General features: G+C 38.5%; 1 protein-coding gene and 1 pseudogene across 2 annotated transcripts; one reads left to right on the top strand and one right to left on the bottom strand.

The window, feature by feature from the left end:
- LOC148697435 (E3 ubiquitin-protein ligase RZFP34-like) lies at positions 1–9,873 on the bottom strand (annotated as a pseudogene). The gene is made up of 12 exons (XR_015961575.1): positions 9,626–9,873; positions 9,456–9,543; positions 9,298–9,357; positions 1,747–1,779; positions 1,566–1,643; positions 1,373–1,441; positions 1,180–1,204; positions 1,004–1,086; positions 778–869; positions 634–701; positions 493–534; positions 1–416 (listed from the first exon to the last, which is right to left on the bottom strand). The product of XR_015961575.1 is annotated as an E3 ubiquitin-protein ligase RZFP34-like (transcript).
- Positions 9,874–16,562: 6,689 nt separating this feature from the next.
- On the top strand, positions 16,563–19,838 carry LOC137744046 (zinc finger protein ZAT5). Its single transcript, XM_088692470.1, has 2 exons — positions 16,563–17,218; positions 18,882–19,838. The coding sequence occupies exons 1-2, from the start codon at positions 17,027–17,029 to the stop codon at positions 19,686–19,688; spliced, it is 999 nt and encodes a 332-aa protein (XP_088548596.1). The 5' UTR covers positions 16,563–17,026; the 3' UTR covers positions 19,689–19,838.
- The last annotated feature ends 1,353 nt before the right edge of the window (positions 19,839–21,191 follow it).

The following is a 21,191-nucleotide window of genomic DNA, read 5'->3' as shown; positions in this document are numbered from 1 at the left end:
TTTTCTGAAACTTTGTATCATTTTCCATTGATGAAGCCGCATACAATACATTCCCATACTGTCAAATGCAAAATGATTCCCCTACCCAGTAGCTGACAGAAATTGGCTCAAGTATAAGCAAAATTTCCATGACAAAACCTATCGAGAAACTTACTGGCCTAAGCACAAAGGGACTGGCAATACCAATTTTCCCTATCTCACTACTAAAAGCTGATCATTTTTAAATAATTTGGGAAGAAATACATCATAAATTTTGATCTGGAGGTTATTCACCTTGCAGTAATCCTAGACGAGAATGACGCTGGCCCTTCTCGTGTTTTCCTTGTATTGTAGGATTTGCACTTGAGGCACTTGTGTGCCACAATGTGAAAATTAACCTGAGATGTTTCACCACAGTAGTTGCAGAGGATCCAAACCTAACCAAAAGTGTGCAAACTTTAATTACCCAATAGTTGCAGAAGCAACAGAAAGTGACCATCTGCGTACACTTACCATCTTATTTTGATACTTCTGAGGCATGGGAGTCCCTGCCACCTAAAATTGATTTGAAAGAGATCAGTAAACTAGAAAAGACAGGTAACTAAGAGGTAGTCATACGACTCATTAATTGGAGACATTGAATCCTTGATTTACCTCCTCATCAAGTTTTTCCCATACACGGGACATATCGCGGAATGATTTTGCAACCTGGGCATGAATACCTGCACAGTTATATACAATTAATATGGCTACAGTTTCTTTACCATTTATAACAATCACCTATGTCAGATGAATTACTGGTAATGCTGCTCCATCTCTTTTACACATTCCAAATGAATATTGTGTCCACATCGCAAGACAGTAATGTCTTCCCTTGTATCCAAAAGAAACTGCAGAAATAACCGATGTGAGTTGGTGCACTAATTTGTTGGAAAAAGAGGCCAAAAATCCTTAATTTGTCGGAAGGAAGGTTAACTTTCTGAATTTCCCTTAGTCATTAGACACAGTATTCTCCAAACTTTACCTCAAAGCACACAGGGCAATTATGATGCATCGCTTTTTCCACACAATTGTTTGAATCCTTCATCGCCTTTGAGTAACAACATCCTAACACAGATAGAGATATTCCAATTCAGGCTATTTGTACAAGTCTGATTAAAAGAATTTAATAGAAATAAAAAGATCGGGTTAACATCTTACCACACTTGTTACAGTGGAAAACATTCTGTAACAACAATTAGAACAGACTTAGACACGTGCAAATGTCTTATCGATGAAGACATTTTTTGAGAAGTAAGATAATGATAGGTAACATGTAATTATAAAAATTTAAGAATGCAACAACAAGAATGCAAACGACAAAATTGAATGCTCAAACGACAAATCGAACAACAGAGAAGTGTAGAAAAGAGTCCAACCTGCAAATACCACATCCGTCACAATGATACTGTTTCTTTGAAACCTGGCAAAAAATATGTAAATTGGATTTATCAATGATACAAGTGTTTTCAAAGTAGGGTTCAATAATTATGACATTATGAACTAAGGAGTCTCTCTTTTTCATCAGACTAGAATTCAAGGCTTACATCATCATCAAAGAACTTGCATTTGGAGCAAAAATAGTTTCCCATGCAAACCCCACACTGGACACAGTGCTGCTGAACCTGAAACAGATATCAGAAATTGAGAATCCATTAACCTCAGTCCTTAGATTTTTTTTTTTTTGTCATAATTACCATCATCGGAATTGTCTACAAGAGATCTTACATCTTGTTCGGTGTTGCACAAGGAGCAAATGATCTGAAAGGCACAAGGCACACAAATTAAAAATGAATCAGTAGCATTTCAACCATTGAAAAAATCTTTAAACGATAACGGCATGAAGAGCTAGAGGGAAACAAAAAGGAAAGAAAAGGACCAATTCAACTTAATATGTCCCAAGTAATTATTATTCCACAGTCCGTAGAGAAACACATCCTCTGATGTTAACCAGTTTATGCTACACATGATTTGCAGAAAAATAAATGGAAAGTACATTCATATCCAGCAAAACCCTGATGAAATCAAATCTCCGTTATGAAAAATATCCAACAATAGTTTCTATTCTATTCCATTTTCCAAATTCCGTTCTTTCCTTCTCAACTTATATATATAGACCGATATTTTTACACTGATAGGTGGGAGGATGAATTATGTTGATGCACAAAATCGGCGAGGACTTTGTTACAACAGAAAGTGTCAAGTTTGTGACCTTCGCTAGATTGCTCTGGTCATTAGTGTGGATAAGTATGTAAATGAATAGAGATAGGGAAGCAAACAACACAAGATGTACATGATTCACCCAGATTGGCTACGTCCACAGAGTAGAGGAGTTCTTATTAGTTGTGAAGGGTTTACACAAATACATAGGTTCAAGCTCTCTTTTAGTGAGTTCTAGTGAATAGTTTAGTACAAATGACATTAGGGATTATTGTGGGAGAATGATCCCCTTTTATAGAAGAGAGTTTCTAGCTTTGTTCTGACATTGACACGTGTCGTGTTGTGATTGGCCTCTGATATCGACACATGTTGCGCTGTGATTGGCCTCTGATACCGACATGTGTCATGTTGTGATTGGCCTCCTGGTTGGAGGAGAAGTCTTGTGGGTCCTTGACGGTATGCTGTTGACCGGTGCTTAGTAGTTTCGGGATTGGTTAAGTATGGTACAAACAGTGCTCCCCTAAGTTCCCGAGTGAGGGAAGCTCCTCGGTTGGGGACTTGCAAGATCCAAGCCATTGAGTAATCACGAAACTTCCAAGTACCGAAGTGTGGTGTCGCCTTCACTTGCCTTCTCTGTCCTGTAAGTAGATGTGGCATCTTCTCTTAGAAGTACTTTTCCTTCATCCAAGAGTGGTATCTTTAGTTAGCGTTGACGCACAAGGTAATGTATCATTTTCATTTGAAGCTTACTTGTAGTTTCGGGTTTGGTCAAGTGCGATACAGACCATATAGTAGGAGTCCCCCAAGTCTCTAAGCGAGGAGATCTGCTGAAGGAGGTGACAGACAAGGTAAGCAATCAGGGTTCCAAGCAATCAGTCTCAAATCGGTAGGTTGATCTTGGGTTCCGGCTGATTGTACTCATTCTCCCTGTCTCTCATTCAGCAACAAGGATAAAGAGAAGAAATAAGGAGAAGAGATGATATGAGGTACTCTTGTTTTTGGAGAAGACGGACGAATCGGCATGTGCTTTGTTGTACTTGACTTTCCACAGGTGTATTCTTGAACTGGGCCGGAGGGTTTTCTAGTTTCCTCCAAAGGAGCGAGCCAACTCTAGAATTTGAGGGTCAAAACAAGTCCGTCAAACCTGGAGTATGTTCGATCCTGATAATATGGGATACTTTTGCTGTTTGACAAAGTAGTAGATGTGGTATGACGAAACTTTGTTCTTTGACAACAGTGTTAGCAAAAGGTTGTTGAGGCTTCTCGATCTCTTCAATTAGAGCAATGATGCCGAGCTTGGATTTTTTTTTTTGTTGAAGTTTGCATGTTGAAGTAGTGCTCTCTTAATTTCTTGAGTGAGGAAAACTTCTCGGTTGGGGACTTGAAAAATCCAAGGCACTAAGTAGTCGTGAAATTTCTGAGTACCAAGGTGTAGTGGTATATGGTAGGAGTCCCCCAAGTCTCCGGTCGAGGGAGGTGTCTTGCTAGTAGGCAATTTTCCAAACATAACTTCACCATTTTCCTTTCTAAGTGGTTGCCCAAAACTCCTCCTTCATATATATTTGGTATGAAAGTTGTTAGGCCCAAAGAAAGGGAGGCCTAGGCTCATTTCTTTCTTTCTTTTTTTTTTTTTCTTTTTTTTTTTTTTTGAATTTTCGAATTTTTGAATTTTCGAAAATGTTTTTTTTTTTTGGTGAAGCTTTGATGTTGAAGTTTTGATGTTGAAACTTTTGTGTTGAAGCTTTGGTGTTGAAGCTTTGTAGTTGAGAGTTGAACCTTTGTAGGTGAAGTTTTTGGTGTTGAAGCTTTTGTGTTAAAGCTTTGGTGTTGAGGCTTTGTAGTTAAGAGTTGAACCTTTGTAGGTGAAACTTTGGTGTTGAAGCTTTATAGTTGAAGTTTTTGTATTGAAGCTTTGTAGGTGAAGCTCTTGTGTTGAAACTTTTTAGGTGAAGCTTTTGTGTTGAAGCTTTGTTGGGCACCATAAATTGATTTTGCTTCACACTATCTTGATCAAGAGTATGTGAAGCTTTTGAGAATTGTCGTTGCTCTCCATTGATGAAACTTTGTTTGATGTTGAAACTTTGTAGGTAAAGATTTTGTGTTGAAGCTTTTGTTGGCACCATAAATTGATTTTGCTTCACACTATCTTGATCAAGAGTGTGTGAAGCTTTTGAGAATTGTTGTTGCCCTTCACTTGTTGAAGCTTTTGTTGGCACCATAAATTGATTTTGCTTCATACTATCTTGATCAAGAGTGTGTGAGGCTTTTGACATTTGTTGTTGCCCTTCACTTGTTGAAGCTTTTGTTGGCACCATAAGTTGGTTTTGCTTCACACTATCTTGATCAAGAGTGTGTAAAGCTTTTTGAGAATTGTTGTTGCCCTTCACTTGTTGAAGCTTTTGTTAACACCATAAATTGATTTTGCTTCACACTATCTTGATCAAGAGTGTGTGAAGCTTTTGAGAATTGTCGTTGCCCTTCACTTGTTGAAGCTTTTGTTGGCACCATAAATTGATTTTGCTGCATACTATCTTGATAAATAGTGTGTGAGGTTTTTGACATTTGTTGTTGCCATTCATTTGTTAAAGCTCTTGTAGTGAAGCTTTGATGTTGAAACTTTGTAGGTGAAGCTTTGATGTTGAAACTTTGTAGGTGAAGCTTTTGTGTTGAAGCTTTGTTGGGCACCATAAATTGATTTTGCTTCACACTATCTTGATCAAGAGTGTGTGAAGCTTTTGAGAATTGTAGTTGCCCTTCACTTGTTGAAGCTTTTGTTGGCACCATAAATTGATTTTGTTTCACACTATCTTGATCAAGAGTGTGTGAGGCTTTTGACATTTGTTGTTGCCCTTCACTTGTTGAAGTTTTTGTTGGCACCATAAGCTGGTTTTGCTTCACACTATCTTGATCAAGAGTGTGTGAAGCTTTTTAAGAATTGTTGTTGCCCTTCACTTGTTAAAGCTTTTGTTGGCACCATAAATTGATTTTGCTTCACACTACCTTGATCAAAAGTGTGTGAAGCTTTTGAGAATTGTTGTTGCCCTTCACTTGTGAAGCTTTTGTTGGCACCATAAATTGATTTTGCTTCATACTATCTTGATCAAGAGTGTGTGAGGCTTTTGACATTTGTTGTTGCCCTCCATTTGTTGAAGCTCTTGTGGTGAAGCTTTGATGTTGAAACTTTGTAGGTGAAGCTTTGAGGTTGAAGCTTTGTTGGGCACCATGAATTGATTTTCCTTCACACTATCTTGATTAAGAGTGTGTGAAGCTTTTGAGAGTTGTAGTTACCCTCCATTTGTTGAAGTTGTTGAATTTCCCAATTTTTTTTTTTTTTTTTGGGAAAATTAGAGATTTGAAAATGTGGGAGAGACAACATATACAAATTTTCCTTCCACACTGTTGAGCAAGAGATTGTGATGCAAGCCATACCTTGTAGTAGTCGAAGGTTTGGATGAACCATATAAATTGAATTTGCTTCGAACGGTCTTGATCAAAAGTATGTGAAGCTTTCTACGAGCTGTAGTGTTTGCATTGTTACAGACGAGAAATGTCTGAAGCAGATGTAAGAGGGCTGAAGAGCTTGATCTTCGTATACCATGCACTGAAGCCGTTGTTGGCTTGCAATAAGACTTTGTTGGTGACTATAACTCTTGTTAAGCATAAGTGCTCCCCTAGTTGAGTTGTAAAGCTTGAGGGTTTTTTATTATTTGTGAATGCTAGGAGTCACATGTACAAGTTGTACTACTCGTCTTCTGGTTGGTGGAATGAATGGTGAGTTGCTTTCATCACTTGGTTAGTGGTACGAACATGAGTTCCTTTATCACCTTTCATCACATTTCATCACCTGGTTGGTGGCACGAAGATGAGTTCCTTCTTCACCTGGTTGGTGGCATGAGTGGCAAGTTGCCAAATGATGTTAGAGTACGGGTTGTACATTTCATCACCTAGTTGGTGGCACGAAGATGAGTTCATTCTTCACTTGGTTGGTAGCATGAGTGGCAAGTTGCCAAATGATATTAGAGTACGGGTTGTACATTTCATCACCTAGTTGGTGGCATGAAGGAGATTACGAGTTGTACATTTCATCACCTGTTTGGTGGCATGAAAATGAGTTCCTTCTTCACCTGGTTGGTGCCATGAGTGGCAAGTTGCCAAATGATATTAGAGTACAGGTTGTACATTTTATCACCTGGTTGGTGGCATGAAGGAGAGTACGGGTTATACATTTCATCACCTTGATGGTGGCATGACGATGAGTTCTTTCTTCACATTTCATCACTTGGTTGATGAGAATAAGGGCAAGGTGTCGAGCCACATTATAGCAAGTGTCGAATGACACAATGTATGTTGAACCCTTTCGAAGCACAGTTAGCTTATGTATGGATGTGTTGGAATGTATGATGTTTATATATGAATGTGTTAGAATATATGATGTTTATGTTGATTGGCATAAGTGATGCTTATAAATATTTTGCTATGCATGATGGGATCCATGCTTTCGATATGTGAACCATGTTGGTTGTAACACTTAGTATCACATACTTTGTGTCAAAGTACGCATGTTGATGCTCTGAGTTGGAGTATAAGGGTAGGTCAGCGCAGACCAAGTGTTCTAGTGCTAGGAATGCAAAAGACTCAGAATAAGTTGTCTGAATTCTCTCTTCTTTAAACATTTGCCGAATGGCTTGTGTGACAAAAGATCTCAAGTGGTTGAGAGTCAAAACATTTGTAATTTGTATGCCTTCTTATAATGGCATTTCCTTCAGTACCCAGTCATCCACTTTGAAAAAGTGAGGCTTGGCCCCATAGTCATAATAGTCAACGGTATGTTCACCCCTGGTTGTCTTAATACGAACTTTTATCCCTCTTGTTGTAATATGCTTGCTGAGAGTAAAAATTATTCCTCTTACCAAGAGACAAATACGTTTGGTGACTTAGCGAGTAGCTAAATGAGGCAGGAGATGATGCAATGGGTGTCTGAATGGCCAAGATCTCCTCACTTGGTAGAACTTGACTTCCACTTCCCACTTGTTGATAGGGGTTAACCATATGAGGGTTCCCTTGGTATATCCTTGCTTCGGCGGAGGTGTGGTTGTAAGCCTGTGCCATCACTCCAGAGTAAGTCTTTCAAGTGTTGGCGTTGATCATGTACTTGAAGAAACAATCACGTAGGCCTACCGTGAAGGCTTTGATGGCGGTCTTGTCATCTACCTCAGTGCAGCGAGAATACTTATGGCTAAAACGGCCGGCATACTTTCGTAGTGACTCGTTCGGCTTCTGGCTACTAGTGTACAAGTCATCTGCGGAATGCAAGGGATCTGTCTGGAAGATGTCTTGAGAGACAAACAATTTCCTCAGTTCCTCAAATGAGTCTACTGTCTCAGGTGTAAGACGGCAATACCAATTCAGAGCTCCGCTAGAGAGGATAGAGGGGAAGAGAAGACGTCGTTCTTCGTCGGTGTGCATCCGGTATGCAATGGTGGACTCAAAGAGGTTAAGGTGTTCAACCGGGTCCTCCCTTCCAGTGTAGAGTTGTAAGCCAAGCTTCTGCTTTGTCTTTGCTTGGAGGGGGTGTCGAGGATCCTCCTTGTAAGAGGGCCAGGCCTAGGTTGGTTCCAGTCAGGTATTTCGGCCTGTCGTTCGGCCTTCAACTTGTTTACTTCCTCAAGGAGTTGTAGGACAAGGGGGTCCTGAGTGGAGTCAGGTACTGCTGGATCCTTCTTCCGTAAGTCTCCATCTCCTCTTAGAAGTAGGAAAGCTTGGTCAAGGGCATGGGATTTTTCTTTGGACTCACCATACTGACTTCCAGGGCGAGCCTGTCAAAACGCCCTCAAGTCCCCCATACCTTCATATTCCTCTAGGACATGTCGTTCATTCCCTAAATTGGCAATTGGCTTAGGGCATGGAAGAGCACCGAACCTTTTAGAAACCCTTGGATCATTGACCTTCGAGCTTATGTGAATGGGGTTTTCTCGACGTTGCCTCAGGAAGTCCCGACAGTCGCGATAAACGGCTTTTGATCCTTCTACTTCTTCTGCAAGAATGTGCCTTCCTCCACTTCTCCTGCTTCGGGTCGAAGCAACTAGGTCGAGAAAGGTCTCATGTTGATCAATACCTTGATGAGTAACTCGCTCCCCATTAGGGATATCCATGTTGAAGGCAGGTGATCCCCTGTGTTGGGGGGCACCCAGGTGGTGGTTGACTTCCCCGAGGGCGATGAGTTCGTGTGTTTGAGTATGCCTAGCTTCATAGATCATTCCGAAGAGCTTCTCATACTGCTCCTAGAGGATCTCATTCTTTATCGCTATCTTGTTGTTCTGAGCCTCTAGCTCATCGACTTTAGCCTGAAGAGCAAACCTCTTTCATTCATTGTTTCGTTGCTTTGCACTAAGTGCGAGGGGGGTGTCGTTCTACATGTTGTGGCTCCCTTCACTTCCTATGTTGGAGAGGGGTGTCTGGTTGAAAGAAAGTGTGCGAATGGTGGAAACTAGCTTGACAAAGCTGGAGAGAGTAGGAATAAGTGCGATTCCCACAGACGGCGCCAAATGTTGATGCACAAAATCGGCGAGGACTTTGGTACAACAAAAAGTGTCAAGTTTGTGACCTTCGCTAGATTACTCTGGTCATTAGTGTGGATAAGTATGTAAATGAATAGAGATAAGGAAGCAAACAACACAAGATGTACATGGTTCACCCAGATTGGCTACGTCCACGAAGTAGAGGAGTTCTCATTAGTTGTGAAGGGTTTACACAAATACATAGGTTCAAGCTCTCTTTTAGTGAGTTCTAGTGAATAGTTTAGTACAAATGATATTAGGGATTATTGTGGGAGAATAATCCCCTTTTATAGAAGAGAGTTTCTAGCTTTGTTCTGACATTGACATGTGTCGTATTGTGATTGGCATCTGATATCGACACGTGTTGCGCTGTGATTGGCCTTTGATACCAACATGTGTCGTGTTGTGATTGGCCTCTTGTTGGAGGAAAAGTCTTGTGGGTCCTTAACAGTATGCTGTTGACTGGTGCTGAGTAGTTTCGGGATTGGTCAAGTATGGTACAAACAAATTGATATCAAACTCACATTTACAAGATTAATCAGAGGAAGTAAAAGCAACTAACCCATTTCACATCGTGGCGAGGAACATCATGGCGATCTAAAGGATCAAACTCCAATGAGTTCTGCTCCAAGAACAAAAACATCCAAATCATCAGAAGCTGAATTTCACAACGATCACGAAATCAATAAAAACCCGGAAGAAAAATAAATAAAAACTGGCCTTAGCTTCTTTATGGCAATGCCTGCAATCGAATATCCCATCACAGCATGGTGCTCTGATCTTACACCTCCGTCTGTAATGCGCGCACCTTCAAAAATACATCAATACCAACAACAATTAATCACAAAATTCAGCTCAAAAATTCAAAATTTTTGAAAAAGGAGAAATACCCGAAATTCCCAGATTCCATATCGGTGAGACAGTTGACTTTCTGGTGGGAATGGTGGTCGTCAATGGACACCTGGGGCTCGAATCCGCGGTTCATTCTCCTAGATTAACTAAAAACTACGTAAACCAGAAGAGATAACTGAAGCTTGAAGGTGTAAAAATGGCGAGGGAAGAGGAAGGCCCAAAGGAGAAGGCCTACCCCTTGCGGTTTGCAGAGCCTTCGTGAAAGCGAAGCTGCTGAGGAAAGCGTCCGATAAGAAAATGAAACTGATGACGAGGCGACACGGCAGCATTTGCCTATCTAAATCTAACCAACGTAATTATTGCAACTCTTTGATTAAAAAATGTAATTGCATTTGCAAATGTGGATGGAAATGTGAATGGCCGAGTATAGTAATACTGTATTCATTTCATGCCAAAACACTGATGTAAATATTTATGTATGGGTGTATAATTTGCTTTAGCAAAAGTCATTTGTACTCGACACTATTTACTATAAATACGTGGGGAGAGCTTATTTGTAAATACCATCAATTATCATATCTATATTTGAGAGCAAGACGGCTATGCTAAGGCTAGAGAGAAGAGATAATAATAGGGAGAGTTATATTTGTACTCTTAGCATTTGAAATGACGAAAAGAACTACTGATGTTGTTCCGAGGATTTAGGCACATTTGCGAACCTCATTAATATTGCTTCTTATTTACTTTATTTACCACTATATGGATCGTCTATTTCACACCACGTTGTTAGCACAATAAGCTTTCATGTCAATGAAAAGCACGCTATGAAGCCCGTAAAGCACTACCTACCTCTCACCTCTATTGATTGGAATATCAAAAATAAGAAAATTCTTTCATTTTATCCTCATACCTAGGAATGGGCAAAATACTCATGGGTTTGGGTAACCACGGTTACCCGCCCATTTAAAGTTCACTGTTACGATTATGGGTAACCATTTAGATGAACAAACAATTATGGGTATAACCGTTTATCCATGAAATTTAAATGGGTGGTTATGGGTATTACCCGTGATTATAACGGGTATCCATTGGTTATGGGTATTACCCGCAGTTATAACCGGTATCTATTTACCCATTTAATTTAATATATGTAAAATTAAAAAAAAAAATTAAAAACCCTAAATTTTCAATCTCTCCACCAAACTCAGAGTCTCAAACGCCCCGTCCCCGCTCATCTCTCCCTCCTCGCTACCCTTTCCCCTCTCTAGAGCTCACTCTCTATCTCAACAACAAGCAAAGCAGATGACTTCAGCAAGGATTCCGAGTGGACCAACACAGCTGATCAGAGCTCAGGTGAACACGAGTTTGTCTATGTCGTGTTTAGTTATTGATTATTGCTTGATGCGATGCGTTTTGATTCCCTGCCTGAAACGTGCAAACCCCATGAATATCATCAACTTGCTTTGATCAATCACTTGTTTCCTCCTTAATTTAATTACATTTGAGTCAGTAAAGTTTAAGTATTTCAAGTGAGAATTTTCATAATTTGTGTGTTTGTCAATTTTTAAGATATGTTACTACATGCTGGCATGAGCGTAGCCACATTGACTAGAACGGATGTACTTCCTCGTTGCACCCGGATAAGCAAACTTGTTTAATTGTCAGAAAACGAAAATTATGACAAAATTTTCTTTTGTAATTTTCAAGTTGTTAAAAAAAAAGTATATAGACGGGTGAAAAAGGGGTAAATGGGTAAAAAAAAGGATAAACGGGTATGGTTATGGTTAAATGGGTAAATGGTACACGATTATGGATATGATTAACCGTTTATAAATGGTTATGGGTATGGGTATAACCGTTTATGCATTTACTGTTGGAAATGTGCCCTAAAACCAATCATATGATGATACTTTACGGACATTTCACAATGTTAAACTAATGTAGTTTAAATGTAAAGGGCAAAGATTATTGTTTGAGCCATCTCATATAAATGTTATATGCTTAAACGATAAGTCCAAGGAATATGTGATTGGAAGAATGCGATCTAAAGAAGTTAGATTCATGAGACCATTCTTTCGTTGACACATCCTAAACGTTCATGATCATAGGATTGTCAATTGGGCATTGACAGTCCGTTAAGATCAGTACGTGCTATGTCTTCTCTCAGGGAGAGTGACTAGTCTCGAGTCATTGGTGTGTGTGACATCAAGACAAGTACGTAGGTGCTCAATAGAGAATGAGTTCACTGAACACGATCAACGAAGAGTTCTCATATTCATGTCACATGAGAACTCATGATTGGGATAATGCAAATTAGTCTTTTGACCTGAGGCATCACAGTTGTCTTGTGGTTAGGTCCTTAATCTTTGATTATGTCAAAGTCACTCCATCAGGAGGGTGTCCACGGCATCGTTGGGGTTAAGCCACTTAGCCATGGAGGCAAGTGAATGCGCAACAAGGGATCTCTAACCTTCAAACTGTTTGAGGGAGAATACTCTATGATATGATTAAGAATCTTTGGCCAAAGTATGAATGAGATTTAGGAATGTGTTCCAAATCACATTCAAGGTAATCATATAAGCACAAGACTCACATTGGATAGTAGACATGAATAAACTATCAAACCAAACAATGTGGTCAAGAGTATTGTATTAGAGAAAGACCGTATTGCATTTGTAATCCTAAAACTGAATAGGTTCTCCACCTCTTCTGATTAGCTTGGGTAACCATGACATGCTGCTAGGCGTCAACCATGGTTTGTGGAAGCCCTAAAAGTGTATTATCACTAACGGGAGAATTGAAAGTAAGTTCCAATTCACAATCGATTTGAAAGAGTTTGAATCGCCCACTGCCTCGCTAAAAGGAACCTAATGGATCGTACACCGTGTAAGGTAGAGATTGAAGATTCAACGGAGATGAGTAAGAATAATTAAATGGTTTAATTATTTATGGCAAGGATTAATTAATATGATTATTAATCAAACGAATAAGTTCGTTAAAAGACCTCGGGATAGTTTTGGACCTTAAGGCCCAATGGGCTTCGAACGTCAAGTCCATTGACTTAAGTTGTGTGACAACTTAATGAATAATGATTCACAAAGGCCCAAATAGCCCAATAAATCCCATGTTAAAGAAGGAGTGGTTTTGGACTTATTTACAAGTTTGCCACTCAAATGAATTAAGGAATAAGTATGACTTTATAGCCAAAATTCATTAAGGGTTATTTTTGGGGAAATGATGAGAACACAAGCTCTCCTTTCTCTCTAAAATTTCAGCCACCTTGGAGGGATCATCTAGCAATCAAACTCCTCCAAGGTCACTCATTTCTTCTACAATATGCCTTGGTGTGGAGACTTAGAGGTTTTCAATTTTGGGAACTTGGAGAAACCTTTTCATCCATCCAAATCCATGGATCTAAGATGCAAGGAATGAAGGCCCTCTCTTTGGGTGATTAGCCTTTGCTTATGCAAAGAGGAATCTACAAAGGTATTGATTTCTCAACTCACTTTGTTTTGAGTTGAGTCTTGGTTCACCTATCTACTAGGCTTTGAAGTTCATGGGTTAAGTTTTGTTTTTGAGTGCATATAAACATGATTCCGCCTTTTAATTGTTAATTGCATGTTGTTGATGTTGCTCAAATGAACTTGTTTTTCACAAATTTTCCTTCATTTACCCACTGGGTAAACGGTTACGTGGGTATGAACATAAACGGTTATGGGTAAATAACCTTGGTTACCCGCCCGCCATACCAATTGCCCATCCCTACTCTTACCTCAGTACGACTAATTTTCTTAAAGGAAGTATATATCTTGTTGTATGACTATATTATTATTGGTAGAAGCAAAAAAGAAATACAGACTTGAAATCGCAGAAAATTCAACAGTCGTGTTACGAACTTTGAAACTCCAACCTCTAGTACTCAAATAGAAACTTTTCCTTCATAAAAGTTGTTTCATGTATTCTCTCCCATAATATGTTAAAATCTCATAAAGATCCAACGGTAAAATCATTGCATTTTTCAAAGTCCAATTTCCTTATCTTGGATGGAAATGCTTCCTTCATTGAAGTTGTTCATTATCCTTTCATCCGTACCCAATACAATGGATAAAATCCGAAATAAAATTTTGGGTCAGATCCAACGGTTTGGTCATCCCATAATTCTCAATCTCTACTCTTGACTCCAAAACTTGATGGATCCATTACTGCTACTTCCTGAGCAACTAATAGGATCTTACAGATATTATGGTTTTGTACATGACCACGTTAGAAAGGGGAGAGGAAGTATAATAACTTAATATTTAATTTTTCCTTATTATCATTAATTTTGGTATTAATATGATTGGTGCAGTATAATAGCACATCCTATACTATATACTATACATTATTATAATATGAATTGTGCAACACTGTAGCCCTTCCCATAATAATAGTAGTTATCTTTAAGTTTTATTTATTTTAAGCAATTTATTTACAATGGGCTTTGCTTTAAGCTTTGATATTTATGTGAAATGGCATTGAATTAAAGTCATTCTCACAAGCTTTATTTACTTTGATTTCTCCTTCCCAATCTCTCTCTCTCTCTCTCTCTCTCTCTCTCTCTCTCTCTCTCTCTCTCTCTCTCTCTCTATTTTAGTTCTAACAAATACTCTAATATTTTAGATGCATAAAAGCTTTTGAGGATAAGGAGTGGATGAGAAGTAGTAGTATATAAAAGGCATTTTAGCCACAAAATGATCCGTAAGACTAGCATAACTTTACACTTGGTCCTTGAGATTTGCAATCGATAAAAGTGGTCACTGAGTTTGTCCATTGTTTATCATTTTGGTCCTTTCATGAAAATCTCTGTTAAATAAAGACCAAAATGACAAAAAAAACCTTAATTAATAAACAATGAGTCAAAATGATTTGACAAAATTGAGAGTATTATTGTCATTTTATCCTTATTTAACAGAAATTTTTAATGGAATTACCAAAATGATTGACGGTAGATAAATTCAGAGACCATATCTATCACTTTTAAACCCAGGAACCAAAGTGAGTAGTTATATTAATCTCAAGGACACGAAAATGCCTAGTATATAATATTTATATGTGAGTGTGTTGGACATGATCATGCATACAAGAAAAGAGTAGGGCAAAGGAAAATTAATGAAGCAAACCCCATGTTAAGTATCACCAATCCCTAAAAAATAATAAAAAATAATTGAATTTGATGCTTTACTTTGGGTCACTAACTACTGCTGATGCTGGCCTTGGCATTTACGTGCCCCTCACAACACAGCCCCTCCTCACCCTACAATTCCTTACGCCAAGAATCTCTCCCTACACACCCATTCCTCTCTCTACCCTCTACTCCACAATACTCTACCCTCTACTTTTGGTCACCGTCCAAAGTATTTAAATTTTTTTTTTTTTTTTGGTATATATCTTGGCTTTGTCAAGTAACAAAGTGACACGTAATCACCCATAACTATGACCCAAAATATATAAACTCTTTTTCTTAAATATATAATATACTATAAATATATATGTATGGTATGGTCTCACTAGTTGTTATACATAACCGACGTATATGAAAGTTTGTAATAAGTTCAGTATAAAAAATTAAAACGAGATTATGGTGTTTACTAACTTGAGAGAGGTATTACAGTTTGTCGAAGGAAGGAACGGAGAGGTGTTAATTGTTAATTAATAAATAATGGGATGATAGTTATGTATTGGAAGGAAAAACTTAAAAGTTTTCTTTCCAACATTCCTTTTTCCAGAATATATTAATATTAGCATTCTCTCTAATATTTGGCATTGGTTGTACTTGTACTCTTGCTGTTATTGTCAATCATTGGACATAGAATATGCATGCACCAGTCATCTTGTTGTTTTTTTTTTATGTCACATTAATTCATAATATACAAGTCATCAATAATTAGCAGCTCATCTAATAAGATAATTATCTAATTAGACAACGCTGACTTACAATCTAGGTACCATTTGCTCTCTTCATTCCAGTGCCACTAGGGTTAACTAATTAAATCTCATGAACCAGATTAGCTGATAGCTATAACTTTTACATTTTTTTTCTTCCCAAATCTTAAAAATTAGTTGGATATTTCTAATTTTTTTTTTTGCGTGCTTTGTAAGATGATGTATGGAGACTGAGATATGTTCGATACTCGGTCAGAATGCGGATACATGGTGGTAGTAAATCTAACTGTGTCCCCAGAGATAGAAATTTAGCAGAGGAATGCTTGCACTTTGATTGCCTCGTAAAATTATAAGCCTTCATGTAATTCTGCTGCTAAGTTATACTAAGAAAGTGTTAATTATTTATTTTATTACCCTGGTGCAGCTGCCCTAATGATTCGAGGGAGCATGAAATGTCAATCGAATAATTGGATCATAGCATAGGCCCAGCGTGATTCTTGGGTTATTGTCCATCCAAGAAGTGAGATTAGTGTATAATATGAAGTGGGTGGGTCAACTGCATCATGAATTGTTTAAGCCAGTTTGATTAAGTCAGTCATGAATTTCCAATCTATTAATAGTTAAAACTTATCAAAATCCCATCCTCACAAAGTCACAAAGATCTCCAACCACCAAATTTCAAACATTTGGGTGATAAGTTTTTAAATTAGTTAATTAGTTAAGAGTAAGTAATACAGCATTGCTCATTGTTATCTCTCTCACCTATAATATAGTCAGTAAGATGGTCGATAAATATGGTACAAATGGTCAGTGTGTCAGATTTGTTAAACTACACTGTAAAAACCCAAAAATAGTTCAAACAGGCAATAATTTAACAAACACACACAAGCAAGAAAAGCAAATTTACCAAAAAAGAGTAAAAAAAAGGGTGGGAGGAGAAGCACAAATTCTGTGGCAGTCACAGGCTTGCAAACCAATTTTCTTCCTCTCCAGACAGGAATCGTTTGAAAAAAGTAATGGGTTTGCTTCAAAGCCAACCGAATCTCACTCGTTGCCTCGCTTCCTCACACTTACATTGCATCTAGCTAATCTCTCTCTCTCTCTCTCCCTCCCTCCCTCAATACACACCTGTATTGTTTCTGTATAAATGCTTCAAAGATAGATATATTCGATCACTCACACACACAAATACATTTATATATATATGCCTTGTTTTATATATTTCTATATATAACTTCCAAGGTTGGAAATTAAAAGCGCCAACCTTGGCACAAAAACTCAAGGTTACTATACTATTCATCACCTGGGCGACTTTTTTTTAGACTCCTCTACTACTTAAAACTCGCTCTATCTCACCACTATAATTGCACCCTCCCCACTTTCTTAACGTTGCTTCTTCAATTCCATCTCTCTCTCTCTCTCTCTCTCTCTCTCTCTCTCTCTCTCTCTGGTTTCAAATTTTCGAAACGTTTTTATTGGTAGGGTTGCTGGTGTGGTGCTGCAACAGATCGAGATCGATGATGATGATGATGGAAGCTTCAGATCACCAAGATCAGGATGAAGCTGTTTTGGGTTATAAGGATCAGGCTCAGATGATGATCATCAAGGGAAAACGCACAAAACGGCAACGTTTGGCTTCCCCGCTTTCTGCCATAGCTACAACAGCTTCAAGCTCATCAAGTGTAGGCTATGATCATGATCATCTTCAACATGAATGATAAAATACAAAACCCTAAGCCATGAGAGAGAAGTGTTGAAGATGGTTTTGTATATTTGCTTGATGAAACAATTACAAGATGAATTGCTTAATGAAACAATTACAAGATGAAACATATATATAGGGAAGAAAAAGAACATAAACCTAATTTTGCCTAACTTACCTAACTTGCTTGACTATGGTAACTTGCCTAACTTTGAACAAGAAAATTGACTAGCCTACCATTATTCCAACATGTTTATTTCAAGCATTTTAACACTCCCCCTCAAGTTGGAGTGTGAATGTCGATGACACTCAACTTGCTAATTAAGACCTCAAATTGTGCCGAGCTTAGTGGGTGCCAAAGGTTTGAATGACGGTTGACATTGTGAGCTAAATGAGGATTTTGTGTTGACGACAAGTAATAGAGCCCATTATATCGCTTGCCCAGGCCAATCGTCCTCCTCGTAGCCATGTCCTGTGACGTTTGCAAAATGGTGAGGATTACCATCCAAGTTGTTTTCCTTGAGCATGGCCATGATTTGGTTGTACTTTTCAGGAGTGAACTTGGGGCTGTCACCGTTGGTTTCATGACGGTGCTGATCCGTGACTGTGGCGACTTCACTGCTAGTCTTTGTTTGATTAGCCGCAGGTATCTTCTTGTTAGGAAGAATCGTCTTTTTGCCATGGTATTTGTGCCCCGGTGGAAAACCATTGAGATAGAAATACCGATCTCCGGTATGATATTTTTTTTTTTTATCACAATATGAGCATTTAATAGAGGAGTTACCTCGTTGTGCAGCCTATGGCTTGTCAAATGCATCACTTGCAAACTGTTGTTATGACGAGTGAGAGATACCTCGTTGTGCAGTAGATTCCCTTGCTGCAGCTCCTCAAAATTATCCTCACTTGGTTTGTTGATCGTCCCGTCAACAAAACCAAGTTTGTTCTTGACCGTTAAGGCCATACTCATGGATTAAACCCATGTGTTGTAGTTGTCTTCCACCAATGGTTGTGGTACGAGGATTGCACTAGGTTGATCCGAGTGGTGGAGATAGATAGAGGAGATACCTCGTTGTGCAGTAGATTCCCTTGCTGCAGCTCCTCAAAATTATCCTCACTTGGTTTGTTGATCGTCCCGTCAACAAAACCAAGTTTGTTCTTGACCGTTAAGGCCATACTCATGGATTAAACCCATGTGTTGTAGTTGTCTCCTTGAAGGGTTTTGGAGACCAAGATGTTCCCAGGTTGATCAGAGGGGTGTAATAAAAAACGGGTTCGAGAGATCAGTAGCCATCTCTAATGGTTTTGTGTTGGTTCCTGAATCACTCATGATGACGATGTTGTTGGTTGTGGTGCGGAAGCGTTGAAGATAGGTGGGGTATTCAGAGTCACCAGAAACGGTGCTCTGATACCATGATAAAATACAAAACCCTAAGCCATGAGAGAGAAGTGTTGAAGATGGTTTTGTATATTTGCTTGATGAAACAATTACAAGATGAATTGCTTAATGAAACAATTACAAGATGAAACATATATATAGGGAAGAAAAAGAACATAAACCTAATTTTGCCTAACTTACCTAACTTGCTTGACTATGGTAACTTGCCTAACTTTGAACAAGAAAATTGACTAGCCTACCATTATTCCAACATGTTTATTTCAAGCATTTTAACAATGAAGGCCTTGTAGGTCCCAGAAGAGATAGTACTGATGTTGTTGGTCCCACAGCCTCACCAGCCAGCTCAGCTGATCAATTCACAGAGATCAGTACGGAGGAAGAGGAGGACATGGCGAACTGTTTGATTCTTTTGGCGCAAGGCAATTCCATCCCCAAACCCCAAAACCCTAGTTTGGTTAACAACAATAAGGCGGCTTCAGCTGCAGCTTCGACCGGGTTATGTTTGTATCAGTGCAAGACATGTGACCGGTGCTTCCCATCATTTCAAGCGCTTGGTGGACATAGAGCCAGTCACAAGAAACCTGGTAAGCAGGTTAATATTAACAGCACAACGCAAGAAAATAAGAAAGCGTTGTCGTTTGTGGAAGAAGCGGAGGAATTTGATCGGTTTAACAACACAAGCACCATGTTGTCATTACAAATTTCGAATACGGCTTTCAGGGCATTGAGCAGTGCTACTAGTCCTTGTTATAACAACAACAACAACAACAAAGCCAATAAGGTTCATGAGTGTTCGGTGTGTGGCGCGGAGTTCACATCTGGTCAAGCTTTAGGGGGTCATATGAGGAGGCATAGAACATTCATAAACACAGCTGCAACAACAACAGCAGTAGCAACCATGAGTAGTCCTCCTCAGTCTCAATCGGGATCAAAGAGACCACGAAATGTTTTGCAGTTGGATCTTAATCTTCCTGCGCCAGAAGAAGAGCGCCTGCAGGAAACCAATAAGTTTCCCCTTGGCCCCAAGAAGGAACAAGTCATCATCTTCTCTGCCTGTCCTTTGATGGGTTGCCATTACTAAAACACAGCTAGCTAACTAGAAACCCCCAAAATCAATGTGGCCCAATTAATAGTTAACATTATTTGTTACTTATTCAATATTCATTGTTGATTCTTTATACATGCCCAAAATTTAATCATATAGTTGAAATTGATCAATTCTTTTGGGGAATTAACTGACTTGTGTATTAAATTTTTGGCTACGTTGTTTTTGTACTGAATATATACTCCGGCGTATTCTACACTTCAGAGCACCTTAGAGTTTTAAGAAGGGTATAAGGCATGGCAATTGGAATGAGTTTGGCACCACCAAAACCTGAACCGAAAGTAGGGATTAGGTTCGCTTGTTTGGTTTACAAGAAAACTAAAAGCATTTGTCTCTGTCTGTCTGTTTCATATAACTGACAAAATGCAAATAAAAGTTTAAACGGATGGGAAGCAAAGCCAGTAGCTCTAAGCTAACCGCCCATCTTTTATGGATCGATCTACCTTTGCATTTTCCATCCATTTATATAAGAAAGTGGTATACCACACGCGTGCTCTTTTATTCCGTTTGTTATTTATTTATTTATTTATTTTTATAGAAAGTACAATATTCATTGACAAGAGGGGAATTCGTACAAAGTGTGGATAGTCTGCTAACATGGATCTCGATAAAAACTTTGCCATGACTTTCAATCCGGTCAAAAGGAAAAAGAGCATCTCGCACAAATAAACAAATTTTTACTATCCTCACATCGCAAATACAAATTAACTTAATGCATCTTCAAATAAAGCATCCAAAATTAAGTCTGGAGGTTCCGTCAGCCATGTTAACTCCTGAAAACTTCCAACTCCAGTGCGAGCAAGCCTGTGAGCCACCTGGCTTTCCTCCCGTCTGACATAGTGGAGCTTTGTTTGCGAAAGGTCACTGAGAAACGCACAGATGTCGTTGATTATTGGACCCAGGGGAGAGCTATCATCTCCATGGCCGTTCATGGCGGCAATAATGGTAATATATAAGAAAATCCCCTTCCGTGGCCGTTTGTTACTTTATCCAATTAAAACTATCGAGCATGATGCTATATTTAGAGAAATACATTCATACCATGTTTTTGTATTATATTTTCATACTATCTTAGGTGGTATTTGATGTGGACAACCACATCATTTGAATTAATTAGATTTTTAAATTTAGTTCATTATTTAATAAACTAATAATTAAGAAAAACTAGTTAATTAAATGATGATTGTGGTATACGAGGAGTCTTTTCCTTCATTTCCTTGGGTTTTGTAAATTTTTTAAATGATGTGCATGTCCACATCAAATGCTACCTAAAGTGGTATAAAAATATGGTATGAATAACATTACTCGTATATTTATGAGTAATGCTAAGAAAACTAAATTTGTAAATTGAATAATATGTCACCAATAGGAAATAAACATGTTAATCAACACTTAAGTAATAATCCAATCATCAACTTTCATGTCATTTAATTTACAAAATCTGGTCTACAATTTAGTCTCCCTAATATTACTCATTTA

This window comes from Pyrus communis, chromosome 4, assembly GCF_041283825.1.
Source record: "Pyrus communis isolate YQ-2024b chromosome 4, ASM4128382v1, whole genome shotgun sequence".
Classification (NCBI taxonomy): Eukaryota; Viridiplantae; Streptophyta; class Magnoliopsida; order Rosales; family Rosaceae; genus Pyrus; species Pyrus communis.
The sequence above is the reverse complement of the archived record's forward strand: the minus strand, read 5'-3'. Positions and strand labels throughout refer to the sequence as shown.